The sequence below is a fragment of the Clupea harengus genome, chromosome 1 (genome assembly GCF_900700415.2).
Source record: "Clupea harengus chromosome 1, Ch_v2.0.2, whole genome shotgun sequence".
Lineage (NCBI taxonomy): Eukaryota > Metazoa > Chordata > Actinopteri > Clupeiformes > Clupeidae > Clupea > Clupea harengus.
Window position 1 is genome coordinate 4,411,157 of NC_045152.1, and position 14,813 is coordinate 4,425,969.

The 14,813-nt window shown below is 42.6% G+C and overlaps 1 protein-coding gene across 1 annotated transcript in view; it reads left to right on the top strand.

Moving 5' to 3' along the window:
- The first annotated feature begins 3,095 nt into the window (after positions 1–3,095).
- LOC105907875 (carbonic anhydrase-related protein 10-like) overlaps positions 3,096–14,813 on the top strand; it is a 28,155-nt gene continuing 16,437 nt past the window's right edge. The window contains exons 1-2 of the mRNA XM_012836279.3: positions 3,096–3,897; positions 7,729–7,803. Coding sequence (XP_012691733.1) covers positions 3,837–3,897; positions 7,729–7,803 — 136 coding nt within the window. The 5' untranslated portion in view covers positions 3,096–3,836. The remainder of the gene's footprint in view (positions 3,898–7,728; positions 7,804–14,813) is intronic.

Genomic DNA, 14,813 nt, shown 5'->3' on the forward strand with positions numbered 1-14,813 from the left:
CCACGGGCAATGAACTCGTTAATAAGGCATGGAAAATAATTGTTGTCTTCGCATTGAAACACCCATTCAAACAAATAGCAAAATATTTGTACAGCGAAGATCATTTGGTTTAATTTACTTTCAGTTCAAGGCCTCAGCCGACAGAATGCAAAATGAGGAACTCTTCACAAAGACCTGGAAATACACTGATATGAAATTTCACAGCAACGTTTCCGTGAAGATGAGGCATCTCAGTTGCATTCATTAACATACACAATTATTGAGGATGACAACAACAATAAAAAATGATAATGAATAAGCTATGTAGGTATTATAAACATGCCGATTCAGATAGAGGCCATGCGACAACAATGAGAATCTGAGCCCAGCCCCGTGCTGCACCACGTTGGATAATTCGGCTTGCAGCCTTATGAGAGATTATGACTTCACTGCTCATGTGTGAAGGAGGCGCGCCAACAACGACGGCTGGAATTCATTTAGAGCAAAACGACCCAGTCAGAAAGCAGTACGACTCTAACCCTGCTACTTACTGCGTGTGATGTTATAAATGTGACCTTTAAACATGACAAATACTGACCATTCAATGTCATCACTTGAATGATCGGGAGATGATAGTTACAGAAATGTACAACAAGCGCAGATGTACTGGCCATGCCTTTTTAAAGGAAGATCGCAGAGTGTGTGATCTGACATATGGTTTTATCCAGACAAATAATAAATAAATAAAACATGAAATGCCCTGATTTTATTATCCTGTTTAATCCCATGCTTCCCCTACCACTGGGTCAATATTAACTTCTATGGTCAAACAACCATGAACAAATTTCATAAACACCAAAATGACTTTCACTTAGCAAAGAACACTGAAAAAGCAATGGCTTTTCATTTCATACATGTTCGGTCTTGAAGTGACCCAGCTTAAGACCTTCATCTTTTCTGACCTGTTCTCTATTAAGTGTGACTGCATCACAAGAGGAGAGCCGTAATGGTTAGTGAGCTTCTCCGTCCGCAGGGTGGAGTTGGTGTTATATCAAGCAGAGAGTGAGAGTGTAGATGAATGGGCAATGCCCTTAATAGTCATTGATTTCCAATTGAGGTCTTCTTAAACATGTTGGAAAGAGCTAAAACATACTCTTTTTCAAAAACCAATCTCATCACACACTCACACACACACACACACACACACACCTATCATAGAGGAAAGAGTGTATGCGGCAGGAATAAAATCCTTTGTAAACTACACATGCTATTATATAGCACACAGTAGTTCTGAAAGACCGAAAAATGTGAACACCTAAGAATACAACTCCAAACAATCCTTCAAGCAAACTGTCAGAGATTCATTGAAATGAATGACAGTGTTTTAGCTTGATAGTGTTATTGGCAGACGGCTGCCCCAAACAACACCCTCAAAATATGATAAGTATGTTATGGGAGGCAGGTCAGCAGGCTAAATCCCCTAAAATTGAAAGGGGGGGGGGGGGGGTCTGTAAAGCCAGCTTTTTGTTACTATCTCTGAATTTTACTGTCATCTACCCTGTTGGGGTCTGCGTAAAAAACACTTTTCATCTATTAAGAACGATTTAGAGTACACTGAGGTTATCTGTGAAACTCTAGCAGGTAATACTAGCAATTTTGCCATTTTTATGGCAGCCTGAAAAAATGTTCATACCATAGCCACATATTCAATTATCAGCGGAAAATTGAAATATTAAGCGTGGAGTGTGTACATCAGACAAACACTGATGCAATCATTGTGATACTCATTTTGCCATGAAATTGGCCAGGCAATGGATCTGGAACCCCTAATTTGGGCAGAAGATAATTGTGTCACATGTTGGCGGCTACTGGAGTTCTTTGTGTGGATTACATATTGTGTATTGGAGTGGCAGACACTTGTTAAAGTAGTTGTGACAAAGGTAGGAAAATTCATAGCTTCGGACTTCCTGTAAATGTTTTTTGTTTGTACTGTGGTGTGGTCTTCCTAGACTGGGTTAAAATTACAAACCTGAGTATAATTTGGAAAACTATAAGGCTTTAAACAACCCCAAAACCATTAAATCTCCAGTGGGTTACATCAGATTACTATCTCAAGCTCTCATGTAACAAGTACAACTCTTTTATCCAATACCGGACACCACCTGGGGAATCGAGGGTGTGGTGGTCTAAGATATCAGGAGAATACTTATCGGCTGTTTAATGGGGCTTCACTGAGATCTAGAATGGTGGGGTTAAATTTTTTTTTGCGTTACCCCTTTTTCGATTAGACTTGAAGCCAAGCAACCTTTCACTTGACTAGAACTAAAAGGGTACAAGCCTTATTATGGTGGCATAGGTTTTTTTCTATAATGAACCTTGTTCTTGTGTTTAACTATTAGCTTGGTCACCAAATTGTTATTTTATTATATCAATTATATTGTATTGTTTTTACAAATATCAATGCCATTTTTACCATTTCCCCACATTTTTCGTGATGTCAGTTTCCTCTCTGAAACTTAATGTTTAGAACTTCCATTTGAGAAGCCCTGGGTAGAATATGCCTAATTATAGCATGTATTATAGCAAGAACACTTGAGAAACCTTATCCAGAGATATCAATAGATTATTCCACAAATGTAGAGAAATGGTGCATTCATGTCAAACACCGCTCCATTTCAGAGGCCTTAAAGCCGATTGTAAGTGTGACACATTCTTTGGAAAATTCCATTTCAGTTCTTGGTAGGCCTGTGAAATAGAAGGACTTGTCCTCAATTTATAACGCTTGACTTTATTATAAAACGCCTTGCCTTAATCTATAACGCTTGACTTTATTATCTCTGTGGTGAACTGGAGAAACTGTTCTGAGCGAAGAGGCGCACCCTGACTTCTTAGCTGTGACACTAATGAAACCCCCTGACATGGGAGTGTTGAAAGCGAATGCATTGCCTTCTATGCTGTCAGATACAAAAAACAGGCTCTTTTGACATTCAAATTAGGCCCAGAACACCAACTCAATTAGGCTACTGTTTCAGAATTAGCCCATGTTTCAGGAAACAGTTTTCCCTCTGTGAGGGTGTGAGGGTGCCCCCAAGTCAAGCCATTGATGTTCCTTGGTGTGGTTCGTCTGGTCTGATAATAATCAGTCTTGAAATGATTGCAGAGGTACTGTAGTCTAAAAGGCAAGACAAGTAATCGTATATCACATATCATTCAGAAGGGCAAAATAAGGGATTTCATACAGGCTACATTTGCATAAAATGTAGCCTAATAAGCGTGATATTTGCGCATTATTTATTATTGTTATTTGCTATCTATATCAGTCTGTGATATAACGCATACAAACTTAATGGGGCAAAATAATTCGTCACAGGTTTCGTTTTACTAGTTTCAGTGCGTATCACATCCAGGAGATGAAACGTAAACAGCACCGCCCGTTTGTGTCTCATGAGGAACCACAGGATGACGGTAATAGCCGGTAGAGTGTTTTAGCGCTCGCAGGCAGTCTGTCCACTAGTGCTACGGAACAGGATGTCATCCACGATTTAGGCAGAAGATTATCAGTTTGGATTAATACGGACTTTTGAGCGACAGAGGCGTTTCATGGAGAATACTACACCCGTTAAGGACATTTCACGCTTGTCGCCGTGTGATATTTTCGTGTTGTTTTGCATGTTTCCATAGTCCAGGGTGCACCCGTAGAGCGCCTCAGGAATCGTGCGATTTCTCACCACTTCCCACTCGGGATATGCATGGCCCGCTTTGCCTCCGGTTGGAATAATGCCCTGTGATCGCCGTACTGGTCCGGAGTTTGCAACATCATCTTGACTGCAGTCTGAGGAACATGGAATAATAGAAGAATGCATAAAGTCTGGGAAATATTTACAATTCTTCATGCAAATTTGATCATCTTCTCTGCAGGTATGCCGACGGGGAAACGGGAGGTGTGGGTGGTGAGAGGGATACGATCTACGAGCCAAAGGCAAACGCGGACTGAATTATTATCCTGTTCAAAAATAAATTAATATAGGACCGTCAGATCATTTTAAAGTAGTGTTTCAGAGCATGCGGAAAGATCCACTACACTTAATTGAGTATTTTGAAGTTTTGCATTGACTCTGTACTTCATTTTTACAGGCAGATCCCTTCTCATAATTATTGTAGTTCTCATAATTAATCACTGATCGTTTCATTCTTCATTCAGTAGGTTTGCATATCTCTCTCTCTCTCCCTCCCTCTCTTTCTTTCTTTCTTTCTCTCTCTCTCTCTATCTTTCCCCCCCCCCTCTCTCTTCCCCCTCCCTTATAAAAAATTAACGAGTTAGAATCACACTGCACAAGAGATGCGATCAGACAGACGTCTGTTCGAGTTTCCAATGCTAACACAATCTAAATTTAATTTGATTTTTTTATCTCGTGAAAGCAAATGTTTAGGCACTGAAATTATGTTTGGCAGAGTTGCGCTGTTTTCTCCGCGTTCCCTTGCGCGTCCACTTCTGGCTCGCATCCACACCTCTGACGTTCTCGGATGCATCCAGCTGTTCACGTCATTTGGATGCCTGGCAGGCACTCAGAATTCCTGACATCAAACATCAGTCGCACAATAAGCCACATTAATGCTCTTCTGGCAAACAGCAACACACACAAAAATACTTCTTCAAAGCATGTCCGTTCTAAGTATTAGGCCGGCCTCCATCGTTTACTTGTCTCTGGATCTTCATCTGGACAGGCTTTAATCTTGGAGCTTAGTGTTAATAATACTGGCCTTGGAACCTTTAAAGTCTAGATAACCCTTCCCTAGCCTCACTTAAGCATGTTCAGGAGGGATCCACACCACAAAGTCCAGTTGGTGATACGAGAGGATGGTGGGAAATGACAGTCTTGGGGACTTGCCATGATTTCAAACACCATTTCATTTGAAACACCAGCTGTGCTGCTTTGCTTTGTAGATCTCTCAGGCACTCAAGCAATGGCATACATTTAGCCCATACTTGCCACTCATGCATCCCTGTAGTCCAGCTGTAATGATCATTAAACAGAATATTTTAGTAGCCTTTATACATTTCAAAGGTTTGATCTCTAAAAAAGTTGTTGCCTTTTGGCTGATACGCTTGGCATAATCTTGGCATATGCTTGGCATAATAACAGCCACTGTTATTTTTCACGGTCATGCACTGCAGTTTTAGTGGGCTGCATATACTTTATGGATGAACCATAGTATTTCTTATTCCTCAAGGGACTTTGATTCTCGGTCCGTGTGCTTGCATAGCCCTGTGATTTGCATTCTTTTTTAGACGACTCCCGAGGTTTTTTATTTTTTTTTTCATTCTTTTTTTTTATAAATAATTTATTTATAATTTTTTTTTTAAGAAGGCCAACAAGGCTGCTGTCCGGGCCGGGTAATAAGCATGTCTGTGGTTGATGGGAGAAACAGCGTAAATTCACCACACAGAAGAAGTGCGACCGAGGAGGACGAGTGGCTGCTGAGAGTGGAGAGAGTGAGACAGAGAAGAGGCTGGAGACAGCATGACTCAAAGCACATGAGTCAGACGTGAGCAGGAAATCAATGCAGGATTTTTCTGTGGGCAGGTGGGGTGAAAGCACTGGTGCTGGTGAGACAACAGCGAGCCTGCCCGTGTACCGACCGGCTTGCTGTGCTTATCTGCTTTTAAAAGCAACTCAGGAGATGCTAATGTTCAAGGCAATTACACGTTGAGTGCATGTATAGGGAAGGAGGCCAATAATGATAAAGTGTTCAAGAGAAAGGTGCACACACAACACACAGGTCATGAGTTCGATCCCCAAGACGCTCTCAGACTGATCAAATTCACACATTACTTTTATATATATATATATATATATATATGCTTATTACATGTTTTAGAACTGTCCCTAAGTGTCTGCTACACGGAATAATGTAAATGACACACTGGCATGAAAAAGGTAGTTATAGAATGACAGAAAATGAGTCAATAATCTGTGTTATATAACAAATGCAGAAAGGGGTCTAGATAGAAGCCGTCCCTGGAAATTAAAAACACATGTCCTTGGAGTCACCACTGTCTACCAGCAGAACCATTCAAGTAGTGATTGCGTCACCGAAACACCGCATTGAAGGCTCTTAAAAAAGGCCAGCTCAATAGTCTGCCATGAAGGGTTTGGTCATATTGCCATTTTTTCACAGCGGGATTGCGATACCGTCTGAATTTTGTTTCATAGCTGACATTGGTAGTGGAAGAACCAGTCATGCCCAAACTGGTATCTTACAGTCCTTAAACCAAAGGGTTGGTGAGGACTGCCAAACAACTGCACTAACGCAAAATGGTGCCTGTCATCAATATCACTGCATTTGCCAGCATTAGTGCTTCAAATGGAAACAACACATATGTATTCACAAACAGATGAATATTAGAAGGTGATATTATTATTAATATTAATATTAATATTATTAAGGACAATAGCATAAAGTATTGGTTGCTCTTAGAGGTTAGGTACTATTCAGCCTATTTGTATTTGGTAACACTTTACTTGAACCCTGCAACATAACCAGGTCATAATCTTGTCAATGCAAATGTCATATATACGGTCATAAATAGTTAAACCAATCAGTCTTCAGGGACGTAACAGTGTCATGTCACCATAAACTGTAGTTGTCATGATTCTATGATATTATAACAACTTAATAACACGTGACATTAAGATGTTGTGGCACATACAATTTTGAGGGTTGTCATGACAATTACTGATAATGGTAACACAACATTGTTAAATCAGTGGACGTCAGCTGTCATGATGCGTATGACATCTGACATAACACACATATGACATGGACATGTCAGTCTTATGAAGTGGGGTTCAGGTAAAGTGTTTTTTTTTGGGGGGGGGGGGGGGGGGGGGGGGGGAACTGTAGTGCCATTCCATGAGCCTGTTCAGACCAATTGGAGCTCAGCTAAGGCCCCCTGTTGCTCACCTCAAGTGCACAACGCTCTATAACCCCATTACGCTGTGCCTAGACATCCCTGAGTGACCCACCCTTCAACCAATTACTCTAACGTCAACACAACTCACACATGTCACGCGTGCATAGGAGATTAGATCTGTTTAAACTAAAACATATTAACAATGCATCATAATGCCTATGAATGGAAAGGAGTATTGCATAATGCACCAGCCGTACTCGATGAATTCTGCATGGCAGGCCCCCACCCCGATGATTGAATGTTGATGTCGTGCAACGTACCCAGGCAGCAGCAGGGGCAGGAGGGAGTTTTGATCAGATACAAAGCAACCTGTTGCCAGCCGAGAGAGAGAGAGAGAGCGAGCAGGAGTGAGGGGCGAGAGAGAGATGAGGAGAATAGCAATGATAGGGAGTGCGTTTGAATGTTCAACTCAGTAGTCGGCTTCCATCCTGACCTAGTTTCCCTCTTGGTTGGGAGCATACATGATACATGAAGGAATTTCCCAGCCAAACTTAATGCATGTGCACACATCAAAGTGCAACACTACGCACATGTGGGACTACATCTCCCAGCCTGTGTGTTTTAAAAGTCACACTGGGGTGCTTTTGGACGTGGTCAGCACTCATGCAGATGTCAAGTGCTGATAAAAAAAAATGAAACAGGCTTTTTCGAATCTCGGACCCACAGTAAATGATTGAATGCGTTAAATAAATGACAACATGACATGTGGCGTTCTGTGTGAAAGCTTTATAGAATTAACTATGGCCTGTCCTGTTTCTTCTTTGTCTCTGCAGCTCAGCCTGGATCATCAAAGCTTCATGATGGTTGGTGGGCCTATAAAGACGCTGTTCAAGGGAGCTTTGTTCCAGGTAAAGTGTCCCTTTGGGATCCGTCCACCCCTAATAACAGATTGTTCTTTGAATCCCAATGTACCGCACACCTACCAGGTGCAGTGAATGTTTTCTCGCTGGTTGAGAATGCTGCATCTGTTCCTCCCACAGAGCACTGCTGCGCCTGATTCCTTTTCATCCCCACTTCGCATGTGATTTCACTCCCCATGAAATGAGAGCATGTCAACGATACCTGTCTTATAGTGACCGCTTCAGTCGTCAGTGTAGAGAACGCTCCGTGCTTATTGAATAAGGCACACGGGTGAACATATACGTCGGCACAGGTCCAGGGAATCTATTTGGAACAACTTGCTCAGCTGTGCTGTTTGTGGGCTTGACATGGCAACAGTATTGTTGGTGCACAAGCCAAGCTGCATCCTTCCCAACAGCCTGTGAATAGAAGCCTTTAGGACTGTTCAAACATGACTCAGTCTGCTGTTTTGAGTGAATAAACACTGGATCACGTCTTGTTCTGCTTTCTATGTGCTTGTGCGTGAATGCATTTGAATTTGGGAGCACGTGGGTGTGCTGTGTTGTAAAGAGGGGGTGCATGTTTGCTGGAGGGGTGTGTGTGTGTGGGGGGGGGGGGGGGGGGTAATTGAGGGAAGGCAAAGCATCTGTTGTTTCAGACAATTTTCCACGCTAATATCCCATAAGCCAATTAAAGAAGCTTAAGTGGAGAAGATCTGACACTGTTACCAGCAAGTTTTTTTTTATCTGGGATTTCATGACGTTTATCTGCGTCACCCAACTCCAGGCAAAAAAAAAAGAAAGATAAATTCATTTATATAGTATATTTTGATCTAGCAGTCCACAGAACATAAATGTGTTATATACAGTCTGTGAAAGTAGGTCACCAAATCTTTCTGTGATCATAGCCAGCTCTTGCACACACGCCCTTGAAACTCTTGCAGAGGAGGAGGAAGCGACAGGGGGAGTTGAAGAGGGTGGGAGGGAAGGAAAGAGAGAGAGAGAGCGAGAGAGAGAAAGAGAGAGAGAGATGAAGTGATGGTGAGGATAGTTAGATAGATGGGAGTGGGAAAAAAAAATCACTCCTACGCAGTGAAGAGCAAGTTTAAATGGCTGGAACTGTGCTCAGCTGAAATGGAAATATGATGTGCTTTTCAGAGTCAAACACAGATTGAACTTGCTCGTAATATTAAATGTATTATCAATGTCGAAGCCTCACTCATTCTGGTATTTGATTTGTACGTGTTTAACATTGTTTAAGTCACTGGCAACTGTGTGTAAAAGGAAACTGTATTTTTTTATGTGAATGGTAAGGTTTGAATTTGAATAAGTTGTCCCACTTTATTTAAATGTAGCCTTGGGTACCATGTCTTTAAGTTATTCAAGTATTACATTTCAGTACATATTACTCAAATTACTCTAATCCTACCCTTCCATTGTAGCCGAAACCGTAAGTACCTCTTGTGGCGATGTGCGCTTGTATTACAAATCTGTACTAATTAATTAAGTTTTAATAACCTAGATCCTAAGGTTAGCGAAAATAAAGTGGAACTGTTTTTAAAGAATGCCTGGTGCTGGAAATAATTAATCTGTGAGTAAATTCCCTGATTCGATATGCATTTGGCAGGATACAAAAGCCTGAGCAAATTCACCTCCCTTGGCACTTTGGCTCTGAACCCACCTCTTCTGTTTTCTATTTCAAACGCATCCAAAATAGCTTAATTCCTTCCTGCGCGTGGGAGTACTTTTTGCTAGTGAAATGTGCACACGTGCGCTACTGTGTTCTGGGGTAATACCAGAGGGATAGACTGAGGATCTCACCGTCGTGATGCGCGGTGTCCCCGATCGCTGGGATCGAAAGACAAAGCCGCCTCCGAGGTTCTACTTCCACCTCTGATCTGTCCATGACACAGCGGCCGTCCTGCTCTTTGCTTGGCCATTACCGCCTGTGCTGTTCCTAAGCAGCCAAGAGACGCCAGGCATTCCTTGCGAGAGAACAGGAGAGCTGACACTAATGTGGCAGAGGATGCGAGGCTTTCTTTGCCATTCATTGTGAGAGGTTTGCATCAGAGAGAAACACAAGATGGGTGCTTTCAATGAGCAGCACTCCCATTAGTACAAATAGGTCAGAGAAGAAAACAAGCAGTTGCCTGACTTAATATGAGCCAGGGTTGGTATGTTTTGCTTCAGGAGGGAACAGGCTGCAAATGAGGTAAAGCAGTATCTGTAATTGCTGGTTGTGAAGCAAAGGGGGCAAATTATAATAAACGCGTTGAATCCTAATTACCCCACCGCGCCACATGTATGGTCACGGTCATTTTATTTAATTTGAATGACACGATAATTCATTCATATGATGCATTTTTTACATGGTTCGCCTGAATTTCTTTAGAGTAATGGATGGTGTTCCGCGTTCCGTGGTGGTGGTTCCTTTTTCTTTCTTTTTTTTTTGCCTGCCACGCGCGTCTACATAGAACATGTGTTTCGGTGACAGCCGTCTGTTCGTGTTTCCATTTTGTAGAAGTTTTTCCGCCCCCCCCTCTCTTTTCCCTCTGAAAGAGCCCAGGCCAACAACCAACGCCAAGGCTATGGAGCACTTCTCTAGGCTTTGGCCACGCACAGGCACACAGACAGACTAGAGTCGGCTTATGGATAGCATATGACAGATTCCCTGTGACGATTGTCAGGGAAGGGCTTCACACTTCATTTGCCAGTGTCAGTGTAAAAAGCACCGCTGAGTTTTCATTCATCTGTCCAATCCAGTGTTAAGTCCAATCTGTCCTCAGTTCCCCCTCTTTGGATGAAGTTGCCATCTGTCCCCCCACACATTGATTGGAAGCCATCAAATTGTCTTGTCCCACACACTCCAACTTACGCGCTGTTTCCATTCTATTTCGTGTGTGCTGAACTGGAAAGCTGTTTATTGGTGTTGTGTAATGAGAATCGTGGCATGATGTTCTTTAGAGTAATGCAGTTTGCTGGACAGTCTTCTTTTCACATACATTTTGCTGCAATTATTGTTGTTTGGCAGGGTCAAACCACGAGTTCTAGGAAGTAAACTGGAGACACGTGTTTGACACATGAAAGCATGCCAGGAAAGAGCTAAGTGCAGACAAGGTCAATTTATAAAGAATAAGTTAAAACCACACACACACACACACACACACACACACACACACACACACACACACACACACACACACACACACACACACACACACACACATTCACACTCAGACTCACACATACGCACACACACACACACACACACTCAGTCACTCACACCCACCCACACACACACACACACACACACACACACACACACACACACACACATTCACACTCAGACTCACACATACGCACACACACACACACACTCAGTCACTCACACACACACACACACACACAGACACACACACACACACACACACACACACACACACACACACACACACACACACTCACACAAACTGTGTCCCAGACAGTTCAGTGTGTAGAACACTATGTAAAAGCTGAAATCAGCATGTTCAGGGGGCCAGGAACAGACACACCACAGTTGACAGATTCATTGCAGCTGGCACAGTGACACTCGCTGCATACTTCTGCTCTCTGGGCTGTAACATTGCTGTGCATAATTGCGAGTCTGATCACTGTTGGGCTTTGGAGGGTAGATCTGACTGTTCTGGAGTTCTGGCCACAGTTCCATGCTATCATATTGGGCCAAATGTGTTCTTAATCCTTCAGGATCCCTGGTCAAACATAAAAAAAAATTCTCACAATAGCAAACCGTGTGTGTCCGTCTCACTGTGCCAGAGTGGGAAGGGAGATGCTAATCTGTGAATGTACTGTGCAGTGTGCAGGTTAGGGTCAAATGTAGATGTACAAACCCTCTGCATGCTAGCCTTCATTCCATGGTTGTAAATCTTTCTGTATTTAGTTTTTTTTTCGGGGGATGGGAAGACTGTTTATCTATTCAGTGAGGAAACACAACTCATATAGAGTAGCAATATGGGCAGATATATGTGGTCAGTGCACTGTGATTTATTATAATATTATCTAAATAATGCAGTTTATGTCTCCTATATTTTAAAGAAAAGTAAAAACTGGAAGAAAGTATGTCTATTTCAAAAAGATTATATAATTGTTGTGTTTGTAGACAACGGCAGGATGCAGCGCAACACACTCAAGGGTACACTGGCAAAAACATGTTTGAAATTGCATCAGACTCGTTTCAAGTGTGCTCGAGTTTGAATTCACTTTGTCTCTCTTTTTAGATAAATTTGTCATTAACTTTGGCCAGATTATGAATAAAGATATTAAATCAGTCTCTCAGTGTTAGAGCGACTAAAGTCTGCCCAGAGATGAGGAGATAGCATGTAGCAATGACGTTTAATGTTATTGAATTTAAAATGGTGTTTAAAAGGAAGGTTGGGGGCTTTTCACAAACGATCCACAGTGAATACTGAGAGAGAAAGAGAGAAAAAGAGAAAGAGAGAAGGAGAGGGAGAGAGAGGGAGAGAAGGAGAGAGAGAGATGGAGAGGGAGGGAGAGGGAGATAGAGATAGAGATAGAGATAGAGAGAGAGAAAGAGATAGAGAGAGTGAAAGAGAGAGAGAGAGAGAGAGAGAGAGAGAGAGAGGGAGGGAGAGGGAGATAGAAAGAGAGAGAGAGAGAGAGAGAGAGAGAGAGAGAGAGAGAGAGAAAGAGATGGAGAAAGTGAGAGAGAGAGGGAGATAGAGAGAGAGAGAGGGAGAGAGAGAGAGAAAATTCTCCTCCTGTTCCCCTGCTCACTTGGGCTCCTGTGTGTCAGCTTACATCATCTGTAACCTTCCCCACCCTCTTTTGCATGTCTTTCATTTCCATGCTCTGTCTCTCCTCCCCTCCGCGGTGTGATGTCTGGGCGTATGCAATCAAGGCTGAACTCTCCCTCCTCCCAGGTGGACCCTCACACCAAATGAGCTCTGAGGCACACACCTTTTCCGCACTCGCTGGCTAAAATGCAATCTAGTGAAATTTGGGCTGGTGCAAATGCAATAGTGCAAGGCCAGTGGGGTACAGTAGAAGACCTCCCTTCCTGCCTCCCTGCCTGCCTGGTCCATCACCGGCATCAACAAAGTTAGTGGCTGCGGCAGTGGCGGGGCGGGGGGGGGGGGGGGGGAGTGGCTGACTCGTCAGCTTTGAGATAACATCTTGAAGCCCCCAAGGGGCGAGAGAATCACCCGTTATTACAGACGGTTTTCAGTGCAATCCGTCACGGCCGGCAGACTTTGTTTGGCTTATCTGGACAGCGAAATGTGTCTCGTGATGTAATTCCAATTACTAGGAGAGACTTTCAGGGATACCTCAGATGACGCCCAATCTGATGCAAGACACGACGATGGTGGTTTGACACTGGGGCGGGCTGGGTAATCACACTGCAGCTACTCACGAAGGCTGGAGGGTAGAAACTTTAAAAGTATAACCTTAGTAACGGAAAAAAATGATTCACTCCCAGACAGGTATTGATGTATAATTTACTAATGCTTTGCCAATGTTACAAGTTTTAAAGACAATTCCATCATTGGCTTTAAAACAGATATTAGTAAGAATTTATATTTATTTTCTGTGGTTTATTTCCACTGCTGCACTGTTGCCAGAAGATAATTCCGAAGGAAAAAAAAAATCTTTCAGTTGACGTCAAATCCTCAGCCCCGAAGCTCCTGTTGAACAGCAAAGGAATAAATTATATGGGTTTTGCTGAGCTATTATAACACTGAGAGAGTGTCATGGCTGTCTTTGCCTCGGATTTCCAGAGTGGATGAATATATCTCATTAATTTGTTTTCCGGGTCTGTTCTCGCAGGCATGAAGAATCAGCTGTCTTTAAACTGAATAGAAAAGTCTTCTTGATCCTAACTTAAACTTTTTGTAAACATAATTCATCTTTGTTCCCAGATCTTAACTTTCGCATTGTGACTTTTGTAGAACAATCTATACTTAGTATTTGTGTTCTATACACACTTGTGATCCGCACAAATTGTCGAACAAAGAATAGAAAACTGAAAACACTGATAATCAAATTGCCTTTTAATCCTTTCAGAGGGCATTTCATGCTAAGGTCAACAGAAGATGGGTTGATAACAGTTTTGGCAGATAAGCAGTTATGAGGCAATAGGCAGACTAAGCTATTGAACATCAGGCAGAGGAGACACACACACACACAAAAAAAAGATACACTTTAGGCAAAGCATCAGATTAGCATTATCTCTTTTGTTGTGGAATCCCACTTGAAAGGGCACACTTGAACAAAATGCATTTAAGGGTAGCTCTCAACCTCTCCCTAGAATATATTATGTAGAATTTCATCGCTGTTAGCAAGAAACCCCAGACAGTGTTTTTTAAGAATTTCAAAGGAAGCATACAGAAACAAAGACTGCTTGCAGTGCTTGCGGTGCTTGCGGCCGATTTCACCTTGGCAGGTTTTACATCGTGGTGCAGAATTGTGATGTTGACGCAAAGGGGCTTTTTCAGCCCACCTTTCGAATGGGGTCCCCGTGTTGACACAAAAGGCACCCACCGTGCCTCCCAGCGGCAACCGTTGACCCCATGTCGGTGTGGCCTTTATGTACTTTCTGAGCAGGGTGTGTGCAGTTTTGACCAAATTTGGGTCCGTCTCTCCTTCAGAGAGTGAATTTGCTCAGAACCAGCCAACCAAATGTCAGTGTTCGGCTCAGCAAAGGGGATTACTACACGGTTACATCATTATTTTTGGAAACAGACATTTATTTAGGTCACCTAACACATAAAGCGCCCCCAAAGTGCAGCCAGAGGAGCGACATAATTGATTACCAGAGAAGTCAAAATGGTGCTCACACCGAGGCCTCCGCTCATTAGAGTCACCTCTGGGGAGATGAGGAGACATGAAATAGCCTTACAAATCTTTAATGTGCTGACAAGCTTTTAATGATTTTTACCAGTTTCCTTTATTTGTTAATTTGGTTGATAGTTACATGTCAATCAGTGGCAAGTGCTGTATTGGGA